At 39.6% G+C, this 22,487-nt stretch overlaps 1 protein-coding gene across 1 annotated transcript; it reads left to right on the forward strand.

Annotated features, from left to right (window-relative positions):
- The first annotated feature begins 17,066 nt into the window (after positions 1-17,066).
- LOC103272028 (peptidyl-prolyl cis-trans isomerase A-like) lies at positions 17,067-17,592 on the forward strand. The gene has a single exon (XM_008069518.2). It carries the CDS (start codon positions 17,091-17,093, stop codon positions 17,583-17,585), a length of 495 nt encoding a protein of 164 aa, XP_008067709.1. The 5' UTR covers positions 17,067-17,090; the 3' UTR covers positions 17,586-17,592.
- The last annotated feature ends 4,895 nt before the right edge of the window (positions 17,593-22,487 follow it).

Consider the following 22,487-nt stretch of genomic DNA (forward strand, 5'->3'; position numbering starts at 1 on the left):
CCAGAGCTTTCTTTTAGAAAAAGGTCACTACTGGCAGCACATTTGCGTGACACAGAATGAATTGCAAAATGTGTTTACTTGTGTGACATATTCAACTTGCTCAATAAACTTAATCTGTCACTTTAGGGGAGAATGACAACTGTGTTCAAGTCAGCAGATAAAGTTGTTCCATTCAAAGCCAAACTGGGATTATAAGGGTGATGAGTGAACATTGGGGTTTTTTAAATGTTTCAAACATTAGCAGAGATTTTGAAAGAGACTGAGCCAAGAACTTCCTTTTCCTAGCTGGAGCATGATCATCTATCTCAGATTTCAAAAGAGTTTGGGCATAACTTCCCAACTACAAAAGACCCCCAAACTGGTAAGTAATGGATTGGTGACCCATTTGTGAACGAACCTGGTGAATCGACTTCTCCATGCTAGAAGAGGATCAACTGCTTGTAATCTCAAATGACGGTGGCCTTAAAAGTATGTTTGAGACAACTTAAATCCCCATTCATTTGGGATTAAAGTTAAGGCGAAATATCCTGAAATTGCCACAAAAGCATTGAAAAGCCTGCGTTCACTTCCAATATTCTATCTTTGTGAAGCAGGGTTTTCTGCAGTGGCAGCAACCAAAACAAGATAACAAAGTAGCCTGGACATAGGCAACACACTTTGGGGTCACTGTTTCCCCTCACCCCCAGATGAGACTGTCTAGTTACAGGAAAACAAGTTCAGAGCTCTTATACCTTCTGCTTTTGTTGAGTTGTATAATTATTTGATTTTATGTTCAATGTAATAATAATAGAAATAAAGTGTACAATAAATGTAATGCATTTGAATCATCCCCAAACCATCCCCCTTCCTCACCTCAATCCTTGGGAAAATTGTCTTCCATGAAATTGGTCCCTAATGTAAAAAAGGTTGTGGACCACTGCTATAGAATACCTCAAGTAGTGGGAAAAAGATAGATGTATTTTTAAGCTAATTTCGTGTCAGTAAGATAAGTGCTAATACTCAATTACATGTGGCAAAGAAGTCTCACAGATGAGAAAAAAAAGATCAACATCCTAAAGGATTAGAACATTTTCAGGGATACAGGATGTTTCACAGACAGGAAACTGCATATACGTAGGCTAAGAGATGTGAAACAGCAAGAGATGTGTCAGAGATTTACAAATGGCTAAGTATAATGTGTAAAATATGGAGTGGTGAAAATTCCTATGGGAAGTAGGCAGACACCAAATCCCTGAATTTGAGAAAGCTGTTTGGAGTTTTTGGAGTTTGTCTTTATCCTGGCACCTTTAATAGAATGAGCAGAGCTGGCTTATTTATTTATTTATTGAAAAGAATGGTTATACTTTTTTTTTTTTTTTACTTTACAGAAAGTCATTGTACTTACATTTGTATGTGACGTTCTTTTTTCCTTTTAAAGTCTCATTAAAAACAAGAGATAAGGAAGCAAGGATGTAATTTATCATTTTAATTTCAGTAGTAAAAATCTATAGAAGCCCCATAAATACATGGCTTGTTATTACGAGAATTGGAGGATACTTCCAGAATAGTCTTTTCTTTACTCTGAGGCAAGCAGAAACAGACCTCACCAAGGAAGTTGCAGGTGAAGATGATAGATAAAACAGTTGATTTACCATAGTCTCTTGATATTGAAATAGGAAGTAACTGGAATGGTTTATAGGTTTAGTATTTTCCGTAAGAAGTTATGCCAGGAATAATCTCAACTCCTAAAACTCTATAATTAGTCTTTTGTAAAACATCTTTTCAACTACTCCCTTTTTATCCAAATACTTGTCTCAGACTATGAGAACTACTATCAGTAACTTTCCCCATGGTCCTTTATTAATTTCACTGTTTTTACAGTTTTCTTTCCTTCTCCCTGTAGCCTGTAAATATCCATACCACTTGTTTGCATTATTCATCAGTTACCCCGTTCTTGTAATTTTAGCTTTATTTATTATATGCTGTGTTAGTTTACCGAAGGAGTCATAACAAAATATTACAGACTGAGTGACTTAAACAAAAATAAATTTATTTTATCAGAGCTCTGAAGGCTTAAAATCCAAGATCAAGGTGTTGTCATGATTGATTTCTTCTGAGCTTTTTCTCCTTAACTTGTAGATTGCTGTCTTCTCTTTGTGACCTCACATAGTCTTCCCTCTGTGTATGTCTGTGTTCTAATTTTCTCTTCTTATAGAGATACTGGTCATATTGGATTAAGCCCCCCCCCCAAAAAAAATGACCTAATATTAACTCAATTACCTCTTTGAAGGTCTTATTTACAAATACTGTCATATTTTGTGATACTGGGGGTTAGAACTTCAACATATGAAATCTGGGAGACACAATTTAGCCCATAACACTCTGTCCTCTAGCCCCCACCCCTAAATGTTTTGTTCTTTTTACATGCAAAATATATTCACCTGATCCTAACAGCTTCCAGAGTTTAACCTATCTTGGCATGAAACCTAGATTATCTAAACATCATTTAAATCAAGTAGGGGTGAGATATAAGGTATGATTCATCCTGAGGCAAAATCCTTCTTCTGCTGTAAAACTATGAAATCAGGTGACAAGTTATCTGTCTCCAAAATATAAAAATGAAACAGATATATAATAGATAGTCCCATTTCAAAAGGGAGAAATCAGAGAGAAGAGAGCCCAAAACCTAGCAAAATTTCCATTAGATTTTAGGCTCAAGTCTACCTTAGCTTGCTGTTTTGCCCTTTGGGCCCACTGGGATGAACTGCATCCTAGGCCCATTACAATGGGAATCTCACGCCCTTGAACCTGAGAAGTACCCTGCCCCCTGGTCCCTGGACATAGACCCACCTCTTATCTTGTGCCCTATAGCCCCAAGTTTGGTAGTAGTTATAGGTAGCCCTGCTGATTTATAAAATCCTTCAGGGTCACTTTTCCCTTTTCCTAAAAGATAAAGAAAGTTTACGTTAAATAACTAATTGGCTTGTTTACTGGATGTAGAATCTCAAAAGTAAGACAACCTTCCTTCATTTTTTCCTGCCTCTGTCCCTTCAGTACAAGCTGGCTATGTTTCTACTGAGGTAGATGATTGACTGAATCCACAAATCACACAGTTAATAAAGATTGCTTAGCTTCACCTTTGGTGTTCTCTTCAGAGAACATTTTCTCTCTCTATATTTTTTTTTTTGAAATATACATAAGCTACAGATTTTTCAAATTTTCAAGTTCTAGTTCTTTCTTGTTCAATAATTTCTTCTTTATATTTAAATCGTCCTGTTAAATATCTTGTTCTGGTCACTTATTTATTTATTTTCATTTGCTCAATTGTTCCTCTGTATTTTAAAAAAATGCACTGGGTTTTATTAAAGTAGCTATTTTGAATTTTTGCCAGATTGTTTATACAGGTGTATTTTTTAGGACCAGTCACTGGCACTTTATTTTGTCTGCTGTCTGATGTCAGGTTTCCCTGAGTGTCCTTGATCCTGGTGACCATGCATCAATGTCTAAGCACCTGAAGAAGTTAAGTACTTATTACTGTCTTTGCAGACTGGATGCATCTGAGCAGTACTCTTTATCAGTAAGTCTGTTCAAAGATTCTGGTCAGACCATTTGTTTTGGTCTCTAGGTCTGACACCACTACAGTTGATACAGTACCGGGGGAGCTCTAAGACTTACACCAATGTGTCTGGCGTGGTGCTGGCCTGGGTTCCATGGCATTGAAGCTAGCATAGTACTGGGGTATGTCCAAAGCCTCATGGGCACTGAGATCTATCCAGAGCCAAGGCCACTATAGGCAACTAGTGTTGATGAGGACTGGAGATTGAATCCACCTTACATGAGCCATAGGTTCCTTTCTGGTGCTAGGGTATGTCTAGAGGCTCAGTCTTCAGCTTCTGGCATAGAGTCTGGAGCTGTAGGGGTCTACTCTGTGCTTTGTTTTATTGTAAAATCCAAGAAAAAATTCTATACTTACTTCCTTTTCTTTCTCTCAAATGGATTGTATTTCTCTTCATGCTAGACTACCTGAGAACAGAAAATGGATGATGTTGGCCATGCAAAACTATCCTTTCTACTGTTTTCATTGCACCTTTACTTATTATTGTGCTAAAACCAGATACTGTGATCTCTTACCTGATTTCCTTAGCAATTGTAAATATATTAGTGTGTATAGCTAATTGTTCAAACTGGTGTGTCATAAGGAGATTATCACTGGAGAGTCCTATTCTGCCATCTTGCTTTGCCCTTCTCTGAAGTCAATAATTTCTTCTTCTATTGATCTTTCCTGACTCTCATACTATGAGGAGTGAGAAAATCTAGCTACACCTCAACATTTTGTCTTTAACTAAATATTTAATTTAATCATTTACATTTTCTACTTTCCACAAAACACTAGAACACAATTTGACTACATTCTTTACCATTTTATAACAAAAATTGCCTTTCCTCTAATTGCCAATAAAATGTTCCTCATTTTCATTCGAGACTCCACAACAATACCTTTAACATACAAATTATTTTGTTTAAAATATTTCTTCCAGCATTCAGTTCTTAATAACAACCTAGGCTTTTTTCAAACATGTACCTCAAAGCTCCTTATTCCTTATCCATTATCTAATTCCAAAGAAACTTGCAAATTTTTAGGTTTTTGAAGCAAAGAACTCTACTTCTCAATGTCAAAATCTGTATTAATATGCTAAGAGTGTCATAACAAAGTTTCACAAACATGGTGGCTTAAACAATAGAAATCTATTTTTTTCACTCTCCTGAGGCTAGAAATCCAAGATCAATGTATCATCAAGATTGGTTTCTCCTGAGGCCTTTCTTTTTGGCTTGTAGACAACTGTCTCTTCCCTACATCTTCAAATGCTCTGTGTGTATCTGTGTCCTAATGTTCTCTTTAATGTACATCAATCATATTGGATTCGCATTCACCCTAATGACCCAATTTTGATTTAGTTACCTATTAAAAGACCTTGTTTCCAAACACAGTAACAGTCTGAAGTAGTCGGTTTAGGACTTCAACTTGTGAATTAGGAGTGAACAGAATTCAACTCATTATAACACTATTTTGTCCTTTCCAAGTAGATTATAAATTCATTGAAAACAGGTTATTTCTCATAGTTATCCTTATCATCTCTCTTTCTTGAACTAATAACTAATCAATGTGCATATATTGATACTGATGCACTGGAATGACATTTAATCGTTCTTTGTTTTATGCAAATAGTTGTAATTTTGCAAACATTTATTTTTTCAGGTTAGTGTCTTTTGGTTCCTGGTATGACCACGAGAAGAACTGGTGGGAGAAGAAGAAAAATTATTGCATCCTTTACCTATTTTATGAAGACATGAAAGAGGTAAGAAACAATTACAATTTCTTCTTTATTTTTGAAAAAAATCTAAAATTCCCCTTCTTTGTATCATACTTTCCATTCCTTTTTGTACATACATATGGCTAATATCAGTTGTGCCTTGAACATAGATCTTGTACCCATCTACTTCTTTCTTTCTACTCCTCACTCTAGTTTAGGCATCCACCTTGGCTTGAACTGCCTCATCTTGCTTCTACTATCCACCCCCAAATAATCTTTTTAAAAACATGTCAAATTATGTCCACTCCCTTCTTCAAATCTCTCAGTGGCTTCTATCCCTACATGAAATATAAAGTAATTAAGATAATTTTTAGAGTGACATTGTTTGGTTCCTATCTATTTCTCCCACCTTCTCTTATGCCACATTTCCCTTGCACACTGAGGGAGTCTACCTGAAAAAAATTTATCCACTAATTTCAGATCACTATTTCTCACCTTTAAAATCTTTATTACCTGGATTTTGTGAGCCACCTGGTATTCAAAACTACAGTATGTGACAGGAAAAGCTGTCCTGTCATCTACCTGCTTCAATGTGCTCAGAGATCAGCAGCCCTGACTCAGTCCTCTCTTTGTCCTATAGGCTTTTCTAAATTCCTTTAAGATGACTGTGACTCCCAAGCAACTCTAACTTGGGAAATCTGGTCTACATCTTAAGGGAAACCACCTCACTTGGCTAAAATATTTGCCCTTAGGAGCTTTCTTAGTCAAATTCTCAGCTTCTTCCGCATCCTGTTTAACCACTTTGAATCTGTCACTCTAAGTTATGGTGGGATGTTACTGTAGTTATGGGTCAAGAATCAACATGGAGTGTTTATATGTGAGTCTTTAAAGAGGGTTTATGACTCTCTGTGTCATCAGACTACCCCAAATATTCTCTTTCTAAGCTTGAGCTTTCTACCCTTTCTTCATCACTCTTCTACAAGAAATGAATTCTTTTAGGGACAACACAACTCTCTGGTTCCATTTCAGTAAAGTGATATGGGTCCCTCAGGAAAGTTAAACCTCAGGTTGCCTGATCTTGTCAGGTCACTAAGATTACAGTTCTCTGACTCATTTTAGTTTGGACCACTGAGAATACAACCTCCCTGGTGGCTAAGCAGAGCACAAACTCTTTGGCTTAAATGCTATCCTTTCATTATATCTAATATGCTTTCCTATGTCCAGTCTGAAGCACAGAGAAGGGAAATCATAATACATCAAATTAGTCTTTCCTCTTTCCTGTTGCCTTTATCTTCCTTGCCATTCCTTAGGTTGGAAAATGGACAAAATTGTATTTTACTTTCCTTCTTTTGTATTCATGCTACAAAAATTCCATATAGGAGTGAGTGGTAGAAAAATACTGTCTTTTCTATTGTAAGATAATTATTTACATTGGTAATCTATGTTGATGTTAGATATGCTTAAAAAAAGAAGATTAAGAGATTTTGAAAATTATCCCTAGCAATGATACCAACTTGCTCTATTACCATTCTTTGTTCTCCAGATTAATTCTATTTTTGAATGTGAGGGATTGAATATTAACCCAATCTTTTTCTTTGCAGTTTTTGAAATAAACTTTAATTTCCCTTCTATCAGATTACTGCTTGGTATAATTAAAGATTGAATATGTACTTGGGGAAGCAAAATTAAAAATGCACCTAAAATCTAAAATTACTTTGTCCATTAGGTTGCCATATGTAGAACCTAAGTAAATATATTTCCTGCTGTATGACCAAATTTCCCTGAAATGATTATTTTCTCTCTAATTTTGTTAGCATCCAAAGTATAGAATTCAGAAGTTGCTTAAGTTTCTAGAGAAAGACATGCCAGGAGAAATTGTGGTTGAAATCTTCTATCACAGCTCTTTTTATGATGTAGCAGAACTCTAGTGCAAATTACACCACTCAGGACCATTCTGCATCTCCATTCATAAGAAGAGGTGAGGACATCATATACTAGTTTCTGTACAGCTTGCTGTTCACTTCATGGAGACGGTCAGATAAAAACAATGTTGTAGTAAAAGGAGAGAAATTGACTATGCTGGAGAGAGACAAATTAAAAACTAAACTAAAGTAAAAACTTTAGGAAAAATAATATGTCAAAGAAATTCTATCTTTGCTGCAATTCTAACACATAAGACAAAGTTTCTAATGGGAAATGTTTACACAATAGCTTGTGCATCAGTAAGCATAAATATTGACAGTCATCAGTATATAAGAATGCCCTTCATTTGTCTGAATAATCTAGATAGTCTTCGTTTTCTTTAAAAATTTTACTGTGCTAGGTAGCTAGCTTAAATGATGCGAGGAATACTAAATTAATGGAGGAAAGTGTTCATTCCTTGAAGTTGTTGCTATGACTATGATAAATCATTGCTTCTTCATTATTGTACTCAATGTATAGCATCTTGTACACAAAATTGTTCTTCCATAAATATAGGCTAAATTGATTTGCGTGTGTATGTGTGGGTAGGTGAGAGAGAGAGAGAGAGAGAGAGAGAGAGAGAGAGAGAGAGAGAGAGAATTGTGTATATATTAGTCAGCTTTTAAAAATAAAACAAATAAACCCAAAAATCTCAGTGACGTAAACCCACAAGATTAATTTTCATTTAAGTAACGTGTTTTATAGTAAAAGGAGAGAAGCTCCTTGTGTCTTCTCTTTCTGAAACCCAAGCTGAAAGAATTGCCCATATATGGGATATGCCTGATATTATGGTAGGTAGGAAGAGTGAGAGTGCTAATGAAACTTGCACATCTTCAGATGTGTTATATGTCACATATACTCAAATCCCATTGAACAAAGCATATAATAACATCCAAGTGCAAAGTTAAGGAGGAATTGCACAACACATTGTAAGAATAGAGATGTAAAAGCTTTTTACAGAAAAAGAAAGAGAAAATACTTATTAGCAATAAAAAACACTAAGATGGTTTTTGAGAAACAGGTGATTTGGTGAGAGGTTATAAAGGGTCTATTAAGGATAATTTTAATTATAATGTTCTTGTATAGATCCTAAAGGATATTATTTTTTTCTGAGAAGAATGATGCCATGGATAAGTCTTAATGGGAATATCTGGATCTCAACTGGGTATAATTTGTCTTCCAAGCATGTTAGGCAAAATCTGGAGACATTTTGACTGTCACAACTAGTGGGAGTCTGTTGGAATCTGATAAGTAAAGGCTATGGCTATCGCAAAACATTTTACAATGCACAAGGCAGTCCTTCCTTCCCCTTACAGTGATATGTCTGACTAGAAATGTTAACAGTGGAGATATAAACAAATCAAATAAAATGCCAAAATTGAAAAATTCTGAGTCAGATTAATATAGTTATTTGGGCATTTTTCTCTCTCTTTTTATTCCTAAAACTGGGCTTCCAAATTCATCTTCTATGTCACTCTGTGAGATATTCTATAAAAGTGGAATTTTTTTTAAACTAGAAACTTATGGCAAATGCTGTGTCCTGTGTGCTTCCTTCAGGGTTTTGGATAGGAAAGAAATATATTTAGTTACATTAACCCAGTACTTTTCAATCTTATTTGATTGCATAATTTTTTAAAATTATCATTTGACATGGGAAATCTAGTTTTAAAATGACTGAAAACAATCTCCATGTTTTGTTTACAAAGCTTTTGAAGTCAAAGACTCAAGCTTTTGAGATGTTAGATTTTCTTTCAGTGACATTTGTATAAGATATTTAAGAAATTATTTCTTTATATGAGATACTGAAATAACTCATGGGAATTTTTCAAAGCCTAAGAATGCTTAAGAGTATGGGAAAGAGTAGGGGTTTGGTATTAGAGTTATAGCACAGGAATAACATTCTAAAGTTAGAGCTTCAAAAATAAAGGATATAATAATTCAAATTAAAACTGGTTTTGGAAGGGAACTTTTACAGTAGTCCTAAATTTGTTGTTAGGGTATGGATAGGGTGAGGGTAGATGGGTGGAGAGGAATGCAACATTGCTGGAGTTGGTGTGCCAGAGGTGCACGCTGACACCCAGAAATCCGAGTAATGAAAAGAACTGCAACACACAAAGAAGTGAAAGAAGAAAAGATTTATTTAAGAAACATTCACTCCCCACAGACAGAAAGCAGGCCTACACTCTAGATGAATGTGGCCTCATAGCAGGCCTACACTCTGGATGAGTGTGGCCCCAGCAGTCCTACACTTTAGATGAGTGTAACCCCATAGCCCCCCAAGCCCTGACTTAAATCCTTTCCCTTGGAGATGTTGCAATCAGGTAGACATGACTGCTATGACTTCTTTATCGATCACATGTGAATGTCTTGGAGGCCCTGAGACACAGAGACCCATTAATGTCTGTCCATACTACCCTAGTCCCTAGAGAAGGGCATGGCAAGGATTCCAGTGCTCCTGCACCTTCTTGGATGACATTCCTTAGAGCTAATGGAGGGTGCACCTCTCCCCTATCTCCCATACATTCTCAGTGGGTAGCTTCAGGGGATCCTTGACTTCCCTGTAGAAAGCACTCAATACACTGGAAGATTAAATCCCCACCTGCTCCCCCTCTGAGGGGTCACAAGTCCTGCGATCTGCATAACTTTTGTAATTACAAGTTTCATGACTTCTACAATCCATGCCCAATACATGATGTCTTAGGACTTGTAAATTCCCTTTACTCTAGGCAAGTTTGATTACCACTATGAGATACCTCTGACATCAAGAAGTCTGTGTTTCTGAAAAGACAAAGTCAGCAAAATTAATCTTTATCTAAAGTATGTATTTCTTCAAAGCATCGTTTCTACTTTCTCATCATTGTGTCAGGGTTTAAGAACAAGATGAAAAATGGCTTCCAGCTCTCAGTTTGTCCTTTCATTTATCATTTTATGTTTCATTCTCAGGTATTTCAGGAGACTGGAAGAATAAGTTCATCATAGCCCAGTAGTAGAAATTTGAAGACTATGAAAAGAAAATGAAAGGGTTCACATTTCAGTTTCAAGCAAAAATCTAAGTACATGGCCATTCTCAACTCCTTTAGCTAGCATCGCATTAATAAGAAAAAAAAGCTCTTCAAATATTTAGTAGGAAACATTCAGAAGTGATGTTTCCTTATTTACTTAGATTAATGGTTGTAATAGGATAATCAAAGAATTTCAAAATTTGCATAGAAAAAAATCAATACTGTCTGTCTGATTTTAATTACCACCTACAATGTTTTTAATAGTCTTCCAAATAAAGTTAAAAAAACTATGCAGATGCCTGCTTTATTTTTTAAAATCAAGTTCTAAATTGTTAGACTTGCAAAAGAGGATGTTTAGAAGAGTTTTTAAGATGAGTGAATTAGAACCCCCAAAAGGACTTTAATTTTTCTTTGTCATATGCTAGAATAAAAACCAGTGCAATGTAAGATCAACAACATTTTTGTTCAAGGAGCTCATCAAAATTTATTGCCCTGGAATGGTCTACTGTAGATCAAATTTTGAACAGTTTATTGTTCATAGTGTCCTGCCTTTATACTTTATATGTTAATTATGTATACTTTATATATCAAGTAATCAATAAATATGTTATCAGAGTATTGTATTGTTTGTGTAGGAACGTAATGTCTACTGTCAGAGGAAAAAAAACTGTTAGCAATTAGTTATTATATCAAATTTATCAAAATGTATTAAATACCTTCTGTGTATAGATAATGTGCCTTAGCAATAAAAATAAATAAAACAGGGATCATGAAAGCAAAGAGCTTTAAATCAATTGAGAAGTGAAAAGACAACACAGGGAAATTTTGTCTCTTCTCCTCAATGTTACTGTGAACCTAAAACTGCCCATTCATTGCCAATAGAAAATTTCTCAGAAATCATATCCCAACAGACACTTTTTGTCATAAAATGTCAGTAGTTTGAAAGAACATCTTTAAGTATAAATAAAAGTGCAATAAATAATAAATAGAAGCCAAAATTGAGCCACACAATAAAAGCAAGCAAGTGACTTTAGACAATTACAGACAACTTCTCAGAAGTCAGTAGTATAACACAAGTCATGGAGTCAACATTCATTCCTGCTTGCATGTGCCTACCTTTGTTCTTTTTATCATTTCTACTTGTTTTCTGTTCACTAAACTTCACATTTATTGTTTGCTTTTATTGTGTGGTTCAGCTTCGGCTTCTAATTCTGCTTCACGGCCTTGCGCCTTGGAATTGGAATATGACTCTAGACTGAATGGCACTTGTCCTATTGACTTGTCCATAATGACTACCTAGATTCTTGACCCTAGGCCAGTTTTACTGTTATTTTATTTGGTCAGTTAGGCCTCTCCTCCATCAGGACCCATTCAATATTTTGTGCCTGTGAATTGCTTCTGCTCTTCTTCCTCACTTTCCATATCATGTGGAGTTTTTGTTTCATCTTTAATGCAAACACGTATTTTCATTATTATTAGTGAAAATACTATTGCAATAATTACACAAATTATATTTTATTGATGTTTTCCTCTTTGTTGCTTCTCATAGTTTTCTCCTTACAATTAGAGTCCCTTTTCTTCTTACTGAAGTTGTGCAATTGTCTAAATGATGGGCCAGTGATGGAGAGGTGAGGTGAGTATCTCATTTTTTTTTCTTTTTGTATACCTAAATTATTTTTCTTTGTTTTTTGAGTTGGAGTCTCACTCTTTAGCCCAGGTTGGAGTCAGGGCACATTCACGGCCACTTCAGTCTTGACCTGTTGAGCTTAGGCCATCCTTCTGCTTTAGCCTTCCAAGTGGTTGGAACTACAAGTGTGCGCTGCCACGTCCAGCTAATTTTTTTATTTATTGTAGAGACGAGGTCTTGCCATGCTATCCAAGCTGGTCTTGAACCCATGGGTTCAGGCAATCCTCTTGCCTCTACCTCCCAAAGTATTGGGATTACAGGCAGGAACCACTGTGCCTGGCTAAATTTTTTTTTTTTCTAATTTTTTGGTCTAAGTAGCTCAGTAGGGTGAACAAATTTTGTGTTGGCAGTATCTTTTATTACACACTTGGAAGATATTGCTGCATTTTCTTTCTTTCTTTTTTTTTTTTGCCTTCTGTTGTTGCAAGTGAAAGATCTGTTGTTTATTCAATGCTGTTATTTTGAAGGTAATCTCTTGTTTATAGCAGCTTTTAAGATCTCTGTCTTTAGCATTCCACAGTTTCAGTAAGATGCCCCTCCAGTCTCTTTTGCTGTCAATCTGAAAGATTAAGTGGGCTCATTTTTGGTGTTCTCCATGTGGAACTTTAGAAAATCCTCAAGTAAACCTGGTAGGTAGGCATTTGTTTACTTTTCTTCCTTCAGTTGTATTCATGATACTTTCTGGTTGGCATTGATACTTCATTGCATATATTTTCCATAATACATATCTCCTATTTGCTTAGATTTCTGTGCCCCATCAATACTCACCTGATCTGTAACCCCGCTCATAACATTTGTGTGGGAATGGTGATAGCTAGCTATCTTGACATATTAATCTATCCAATGCATTGCTGAGAGGCATAATCCTAACATGTATTTCATCATAGAGTTATTGGGGACACATCTTTTACCCAGGGTGTGTGAGAGTTAGTATTTAATACTATTGGTAGTAGTATTTTTAAAAAAAATGAATCTACATTTAGATGAGGTAGAAAGATGAGTTGTGTATTCCTAAAACATGTACCTTCCAGCACAGGCACACACATATGGACAGTCTATGCTAAAACCTTGCCCTGGTGGAGGCTTTTTGAGGCAAAAAATAGCAGTTAATGCCATTTAAAAAAATGTAAGGAGTGAGGTGGTTGTCTTTTCTTTGTGCAGTTGTACTTGAGCCCTCACATATTAAATGCATATCTTATTGTTTGTTTGTTTTTTAAAAGCTTGTGTATATAGTCAAGTTTTCTTACCATGGTTATCATTTCAGGAGAGTAAAGATTGTGTTATAAACAGAAACCATTATAAACATGGATATTGTGTCTAATAGGGTTAAGAACTATCAAAATTATAATATAGTAGTGAAATCATGCTTTATCATTGCTTAATTAAAATATTTGGATTCCATCCAAGGCCAAAATTCTGCTTAAGGACACAAGAAAAGAGGTGTGTGCTGGTTTAGAAAAGGCAGAATGGGAGACATTCTGCACAAGTATGTTCAATCCCTTGAGTTCAATGAATCATTAGACAACAAAGCCTTGGCCAGAAACAGTTGGTAATGACCAGAAAAAGGCAAGCAGAGGATTTTTCCTTTAGTATAGGAGTTTCTAGTATCTCAAGGGATGAGTAAACCATGGTTCCTGCCCTTAGGAAAGTCACCATCTAGTGAGAATTAATTGGTTATTTGCTGGAACTCCTCCAGGAAGCCTCCGGTAAAGGCTTCTCACAACCTCTACATGACTTTCCTAAAGTATAACAGGAACTTCTAGAGGTAGGAACTGTTTGCCCAACAGTTACAATCTGCAGAAGCAACTCATTGAACTGGAAGAGATGACCTATATTACAAGAAAAGTTTCACCATCCACTGCACACACCTGCTCTTTGTGTGCTATGAATATAAGCCTGCTGCAGGCAACACAGATATCACCCCAGATCGCTCAGCTTTCCAGAGTCAGGTCCCAAACTGTGGAGGTCATCCACAAGTACTGGGAGAAGGTCATCAGCCCTGCCCTATACCTGTCAGACTCTGGGGCCCAGCAGTTTCTTCATTATGCTCAGAACTCTGATATGCTCACAAGTTCCCACAATATGGGCCACCACACTGTAGAAAGAAGGGTCAGCTGTAACCCATGAACCTTCTGTACAATGTGGCAGTGAAGCACACCAGTACTTCCTATATATTATTGCCTGACATTGACTGCTTGCCCATGAACACAAAGTCTGTCACCTAGCTCCACCTTCCTACACCAACAAAGAGATGATCTTCCTGGTATTGTAGAGGTGGGGCTACTGGCAGCCATTCTTCAAGTGGAAAGTGGAGTTGCTCTCAGTAGGAGATATTGGGACTCTCTTCAAGTTCAGGTATCATGTTTAGATGAAAGGCCAGGCTTCCACAAACTTCACCAAGTGGTGAATGGGCACCATGCCTTACTTGGACTAGTGGGAAGCTAATTTCCAATTGTGTGTGGTTGTGAGATGTGCATGGCCTGAGCAGAACCAGAGGTTTGTTGACTTTGTCAGTAATGGAATAGCTCATACCGTGAAACTGGATGTGTAGGACTCAAGTCCCTAGTTTTGACATAACTAAATTCAGTTCTAGCAAGTAATACAGTATCTGTCTCAAAAACTTTCAGCAGGACATGGCCAACTGAAGCAGGGAGCCCTTACCCCAAATCTTTTAAGATAAAGGCCTTCCCAGATTAATAAAAGAGTTCTTCTAGTACCATAGGATAAGAACTTTCTTACATGATACATATTAGAAAGAAAAGTGACCACAATCTATAATGCGCAAGTATAACTCTGCTGTAAACTTGAGCTATGAAATACCCAATTAACCAGTATGTTACTAATATGTAAGCCTTATTGGGGGACAAGGAAGTTAAAATTGTATAAAAAGGCAATGCCCCCCTGTGCTTGGGGCTCAGCCTTTGGATGCAAATCTGCTGAGCCGGTGCCAGCACAAATAAACAATGTTTCCTGGCAAAGTAACCTCAGTGTCCCGTCTCTCTCTGTAGAGATTCCCATTACATTTCTGGTGCTTTGGCCAGGAAACGAGTAGTGGAGACCGTGTTTCCATCTCCCTTGTCATTGGGATATGACCCTCAGGATGCCGGGAGAGGCAACCTCGTCTGGCGCCAGCGGACCACTTGATACGTAGGGAACTAACCCTGCTGGCGTGTTGGGGTGAGGCACAGAAATCAGTCAAGGGAGCCATGTCTGTCACATAGGTAAGAACACGTGTTCAATTTAGTAGACCTGCCCCCTAAGAGGCAGAAGGGGAGCCTGATCACCTCCCAGGGTTGCCTGAGTGGTCCCACATGTGGATGGAACTGTAACTCCTTTAAGGCATTACTAGGCATTGGGTTGGAGATGTTGTGTGAATGTGAATGAACGAGATGTCACCTAGTGGCGAAGTGAGTGCTGTAGCCCTGATTTTGTTCCTGGTGACCTTCACTGGTTAAATGGCAGGAGTAGATTCAGGGACTAGTGATGGGAGTAAATCCTGTAGTGGGACCAAAATCTGGTTGGGGGGTTATACTGACTCACCTATTGCCAAGAAGTCACCTGAAATATCTCCTGTAATGGGAGAATGGCATACTGAGTTGAAACCTGGTTGGGGAGTTATACTGACTCATCTATTGCCAAAAAGGCACCTAAAATACCTCCTGTAGTGGGAGAACAACACTCTGGGACAAAACCTGGTCAGGAGGTTATACCGACTCGCCTATTGCCTGAAGACACCTGAAATATCCCTGTGAGGGGTATGGCTGGAAAAAGGCAAAGTGGCTGTCCTATCCTATTATCCCCCCCATTCGTTCCCACCTTGTGTGATTGTCATCTTTTAGTGGGAGAAAATGGGTAGCAATCAGAGTAAGCTTACCCTCTTAGAATGCATGGTGAAGAATTTCATAAGGGAATAATCAGGGAATTACGGTATTAAGTTAACTTCCAGAAAGCTCCAGATACTCTGTGAAGTAGTTTGGCCTTCATTTGGGGTGGAGTAGTCCTCTGAGGGGTTGCTAGCCAAGAGGTTAGTTAGTAAGGGATTTGACATCACTGTGGGGGATCCAGGCCCCCAGATCAGTTTCCCTACATTGACTGTTGGCAAGATACAGTCCTGGGATAAAAGTCTGTCTAGAAAACAACTATAGATTAATGCTGACCCAAGCCCAGCTCCCTCAAGGTGCTGACCAGAATTGAAAAAACCCATTCCATCTAAGGAACCTAAGGAAACCCCCACCTTATGTGCCACTGTACCCCTCCTTGTCACCTGCACCCTCTGCAATTTCTGCAGCTGCAGTTATATCAGAGGTTGGCCTCAGCCCAGAATCTGCACCTTCCCCAAGGTCACCCAAAATGCCCCAGGCAGCAGCTACTCCAGAGCTGCCAATGTTAACTCCTTACACCCTGGCAGGAAGGTGCCAGGGAAACTGCTGACAGCTCCCCTCCACATGGTTGTTAAGAGGCTTTACAACTGCCGTTAAGGAAAGCTAGAGTGCCCCTATACTACAATCCAGATGACCAAATCCAACATACTTTTATATATCAGCCTTTTACCACTGACCTTCTGAACTGGAAACATCATACCCCCTCATATACTGAGAAGCCTCAGGCTATGTTTGATCTAATGCAGTGCATCATCTAGATTCACAGGCCCACTTGGACTGATTGCCTCCAGCTCTTCTTAACTTTATTTAACACTGAAGAACTTCATCACATTACTCAGGCTGCTTTAAAATGGCTAGAGGAGCACGTGCCTGAGGGAACATTGAACTCACAAGTATGTGCCCAAAGACATTTCCCTGAGGAAAATCCCCAATGAGACCCCAATGATAGCCATGAATTTCTAATGCTTGAACGTTATCAAGATGCCCTTTTTAGTGATAGGAAAGAAGGAGGGAAAAAGTCCATAATTATGAATAAAACCTCAGAGGTGCTCCAAAGTCTGAAGCGATCCCCAGCCAATTTTATGAAAGGCTATGTGAGGCATTCTGTCTTTACACTCCTTTTTACCCAGAAGCAGCTGAAAATCAGTGAATGATTCATGCAACTTCTGTGAGTCAAGCTCAGGGAGACACCCGGCACAAATTACAGAAATTAGAAGGCTTTGCTGGCTTTACAGATGCTGCCGCCTTGAGCCTTTTCCCATCAGTCATGATCAACCCCACCATGTTCTTTGACATTGCTGTCAACGGCAAACCTTTGGACCGCATCTCCTTCGAGCTGTTTGCAGACAAAGTTTCAAAGACAGCAGAAAACTTTCATGCTCTGAGCACTGGAGAGAAAGGATTCAGTTATAAGGGTTCCTGCTTTCACAGAATTATTCCAGGGTTTATGTGCCAGAGTGGTGACTTTACATGCCATAATAGCACTGGTGGCAAGTCCATCTATGGGGAGAAATTTGATGATGAGAACTTCATCTTGAAGCACACAGGTCCTGGCATCTTGTCCATGGCAAATGCTGGACCCAACACAAACAGTTCCCAGTTTTTCATCTGCACTACTAAGACTGAATGGTTGGATGGCAAGCATGTGGTTTTTGGCATGGTGAAAGAGGGCATGAATGTTGTGCAAGCCATGGAGGGTTTTGGGTCCAAGAATGGCAAGACCAGCAAGAAGATCACCATTGCTGACTGTGGACAACTCTAATAAATTTGACTTGTTTTATCTTAAAAAAAAAAAGAGAGAGAGAGAGAAGGCTTTGCTTGGATGAATGCTAACTAGCTAATGATAGAAGTCGCAACAAAGATATTTATTAACCAAGACCAGGAGGCCTGGAGGGAGGCAGACCAGAAAATGAAAAAGAAAACAGACCTGCTTGCCACTGTTTTGGCAGAGTGAAGCACCTGGGGAGTTGCCCTGCCAGGCTGAGGCCAAGGCCAGGACTGAGGTCAAGGCAAACAGAGAAACCAGCAAGAAGGACCACCTCACCCAGTGATAAGATTAGGGAGGAACCGATGTGCTCACTGCTTCCAAGAGGGGGACTTAAAAAATGAATGTCCAGAGCGGGAGGATTTCTGTCTGCACCTGTGTCTACCATGAAGTCAAGGGGCCGGCCCCTCATAGACATTCAGAGCACAGGCTCCCAGGGGCCTAGTAAAATGGAGCCCAGTCTGTCCTAGTCTTCTCCATAGTTTCCCATGGCAGCTAGGCCAACAAAATGATTCTTGGGGCCACGTATGGTTGGAGCACAGGCTGGTATTGTCCCTGAACCATCTGGCCTCTTCCTTTTCCCTGAGGAGAGAAACCTTGAAGGGAAGTTCAGGTTCTTGCTGTGACTCCTCTATGAGGCTATAGAGGCACCACTCTTCCCCTCGGGGAACTGTAAGAGTCAAGATTCTGTAGTAACCCAGCCTGTGGGTGGCCCTCTTTCCCCAAGAAAAGCTACCATTGTGGGAGCCACAGGTGGTTGAGCCCATCTCTCCCTCTTTATAGCCTCCACGAAGCAATCTAGGGGGCCAAGAAATTGTCCATGAATTCTTGTACCTCTCAAATTGTTCAGTGGCTTTAATGGGCTGAGACCTCTTGGGAAAGCTGCAAGCCCAAATAACCTTCTACTCCAATGGCCAGGCAGCTTTATCCCTGGGGAATCCTGAAGCAAAAATCTTGACTCTTACAGCTCCCCAAGGGGAAGAGTGGTGCCTCTGTAACCTCATAGAGGAGACACAGCAAGAACCTGAACTTCCCTTCAAGGTGCCCAGAGTATGGGCTAAGGATAATTCCCCTGGACTGGCCCAGAACATAACCCCAGTAGTAATAGAACCAAAACCAGGGGCTGTGCCCACCTATCAGAAACAGTATTTCATTCCTCACAAGGTGCAAGTTTGGATCCAAAAGCAACTGGAGAGACTTTTAAAATGCAGACTCCTCTGGCCCTGTCAGTCTTCCTGGAATACACTGCCACTGCCAGTTCAGAAACAGGGGACAGATGATTACAGACTGGTTTAAGACTTATGGGAAGTAAATCAAACGACTGTCACTTTACACCTGGTTATCCCCAACTCCTACACTCTCCTGTCTTATCCCCACTGAAACCACTGACTTTACATGTTCAGACCTCAAAGATGCTTTCTTTCATATCCACTTAGTTCCTCAAAGTCAGTTGATTTTTGCTTTTCAATGGAAAAATCCAGATGACACAGACAAAAGCCAACTGACTTGCACTAGACTGCCACGGGGTTTCAAAAATTCCCCAGCTATTTTTGGTACAGCACTAGTCTCTGACTTAAAGGCCTTCCCAGCAGATCAGTACGGCTGGCTGTACTCTGTTGCAATATGTGGATGATCTGCTGCTGAGTGGGTAAACATGGGAGCACTGCATAAAAGGAATGCAGAAGCTCCCTACCCTCCTATGGAAGGCTGGCTACAAAGTTTCAAAGAAAAAGACCCAAATCTGCTAAAAGAAGATTTATCCCTGGCAACGTTATTGATCCCAGGGGCAACGTCAGCTTGGCCCAGAAAGAAAGTAAGCTGTATGCTCCATTCCAGTTCTAACTATCAGGTTCGGAAATTTCTGGGGCCACAGGTTTTGGAGAATTTAAATACCTAACTTTTCACTTTTGGCAAAGTCTCTCTATGAAGCCACAAAGGGAGGAGAACAATAGCTTATGTTATAGGAACAAGCACAACAGAAGGCCTCAGAGGAAATCAAACAAGCCCTCTTTAGTTCACCCAGCCTGGGGCTTTCTGACATATCTAAGCTGTTTTTTTCCTAGACATACATGAGTGAGTGTACTGCAGTGGGGGTAGAGGTCTTAACCCAAATGCTAGGGTCATGGCATTACCCAGCAGCATATCTCTCCAAGCAGCTTGACTCTGTTGCTCAAGACTGGCCACCTTGCCTATGGACATTCCCTGTCACAGTCCTTCTAGTGGCAGAGACTGATAAATTGACTATGGGACAAGAACTAACGGTCTGGGTGTCACACTTGGTGTTGACATTAATGGAATATAAAGGGCAATACTGGCTGACTAATGCCCGAATGATCAAATACCAGGGAATGTTATGTGGGAATCCATGCATCCACCTGGAAGTGGTGTGGACTCTCAACCCTACAACCTTGCTGCCTATTGAGTGGGGCCAGCCCTGTCATGATAACATCAAGGTCATGAATGAAGTATTCTCCAGTTTGCCTGACTTGACAGACCAGCTTCTTAGGGATCCCGATGTGGAATATTTCACTGACGGCAGTAGCTTCATAAGGGCGGGAGAATGGTTTGCAGAATACTCTGTAGTAACCCTGCAGTCCACCATCAAGGCAAAGCCTCTGCCAAAAAGGATTCCAGCACAAAAGGCAGAATTAGTTGTGCTAACCTGAGACCTCCAGCTGGTGGCAGGAATAAATGTCAATATATACACTGACTCTAAATATGCCTTTGCCACCCTCCATGCACAAGGGACTTTATATAAGGAGAAGGGCTTAACCAACTCAGGAGGCAAGGACACAAAATACGGTAAAGAAATTCTTAAACTCTTAGATGCTGTATGGTCCCCTAAAAAGGAGCAGTCATGCTTTGCCAGGGACACCAGAGTGTGTACACAATGGCTACTCAAGGAAACTGGAAGGTGGACCAGGAGGCAAAGCTTGCAGCCTCCCAAGGAACAATGGAGCCAATGACTTTGGTTGCTGCATTGCTCCCAAGTCCATTGGCAGAATGGGATACTAATTATTCAAGCATGAGCAAACTTGGTTCAAAACTGAAGATGGGAATTATCTACCAGGTGGACAGTGGAAATTTAGAAATGGGCGAGTTGCTGTCCCTGAGACTTTGGCCCCAACCTTTGTCAAGCATTTTCATCAAAAAAACTCATACGGGCTGGACAACTCTTGAAACTACACTAGGCCAACATTTCTATGTACCCTGACTTTTCAATATAGCCCATGCAGTATGTCAACAATGTGAAGTATGTGCCTGAAATAACCTGCAGCGGGGGCCTAAAAACTCTCTGGAAATGCAGACTGTTGGAGGAATCCCATTTGAGAACATAATTGTGAAGTTCACTGAGTTTCTCTGGTTCCGAGGATGTAAATATCTGTTAGATTTTGTGTGTACTTTCCTGGATTGGGTAAAGACCTTTCCTACCTGCACCAAAAGGGCACATGAAGTGGCATGACTACTTTTAAAATAAATCTTTTCCCAATTCACAGTCCCAATCGTTATAGGATCAGACAATGGGCTGACATTTGTGGCTGAGGTAATACAATTAATGGCACGGGGTTTAGGAATCACATGGAAATTACATACTGCCTATCGCCCCCTGATCTCTGGAAAAGTGAAATGGATGAACTGGACTCTAAAATTACAACTGAGTAAACTATGTCAGGAAACTCACTTACGATGGGACCAACTGTTGCCAATGGCTTTGCTAAGAATCAGGTATAGCCCCACTAAGCAGACAGAGTTTTCCCCTTTTGAAATTCTTTACGGGCACCCTCCCCCTATTGTTAAAAGTATAAAAGATTTAAAATAGATGGGCAATCTTACTCTAAGACAGCAGATGCAGGCTCTAGGCTCAGCCCTCATTGTTATACATCATTGGGTTAGAGAGCAGCTACTTGGGAGCTTAACCACATATGCTCACCCCTTTAAACCAGGGGATGATGTATGGATAAAGGAATGGAACATCCAGCCCCTAAAGCCCCTTTGGAAAGGTCCAATTACTTTTATTTTGTCCACCCCCACTGCAATAAAGATAGCTGATGTGGGCCCTTGGATTCATCACAACAGAGTGAAATCGGCCTGAGACTGGGGTGTACTGCTAATCCATCAATGTCCAGGAAGCTGACTCTCTGAAGAAAACAGACCACGACCCCAGGACCTTAGAGGACTGCAGTCCTGCTTTAGTCACTCTGGAAACTGACTAATCTACACATGGCAGAAGCTTGAGGAATTGACCATCCAACAAGTAAACAAACTGTGTTTTTAGTGTAATGCAGTGTCATCCCTTTTTATTGTTTGTTGTTGTAGTTCTTGTCTTGGGTTTCACTGCAGGTTTGACATCAGTTGCTCCAGAGAGCTGGACCCGTGGTGAGAGGTTACTGTCAGTACTCTTTTATCTTTTTTTGTACAGGATGTATAACCACTGCCTATTGCCATTAATCTGGTTCCCCTTTGTAATTTCAAAGCCCTCTGCTTCATGTGACCCATGTAATTGCACAAATGGATCAGGTCAAGGAATTACCTGGACCTTCCTTTACCAGACCCACCTCTCTTCCCAGGGAACTATTTTAGGGACCCACAGGCATAATAAGACTATCTATTCTATTTGTCAGCAAGAGAATCAGTACACCTGCTTCAACCCACAATACCACCCCCCCCACCAAGTGAAGAATGGCTAGGGGTCTGTTGCACCAAGGAGAAAAGCCTTGTATTTAATCAACCAAACCCTAATACTGATCCCCACCAACTGGTGTCTGTATTCTTTGATGCCTGCTCAGCCATGAATGAAACCTGGTGGTATGCTGTAACCCACAGTACCGGTATTAAATCACGTGGAAACCTAGCCTGGGAGGGAGAATATAGGCTCAGTGATAAGTATATATGCAAACA

This window comes from Carlito syrichta, unplaced genomic scaffold (assembly GCF_000164805.1).
Source record: "Carlito syrichta isolate Samal-C Ts95f unplaced genomic scaffold, Tarsius_syrichta-2.0.1 Scaffold312077, whole genome shotgun sequence".
In the NCBI taxonomy this organism is placed as follows: domain Eukaryota; kingdom Metazoa; phylum Chordata; class Mammalia; order Primates; family Tarsiidae; genus Carlito; species Carlito syrichta.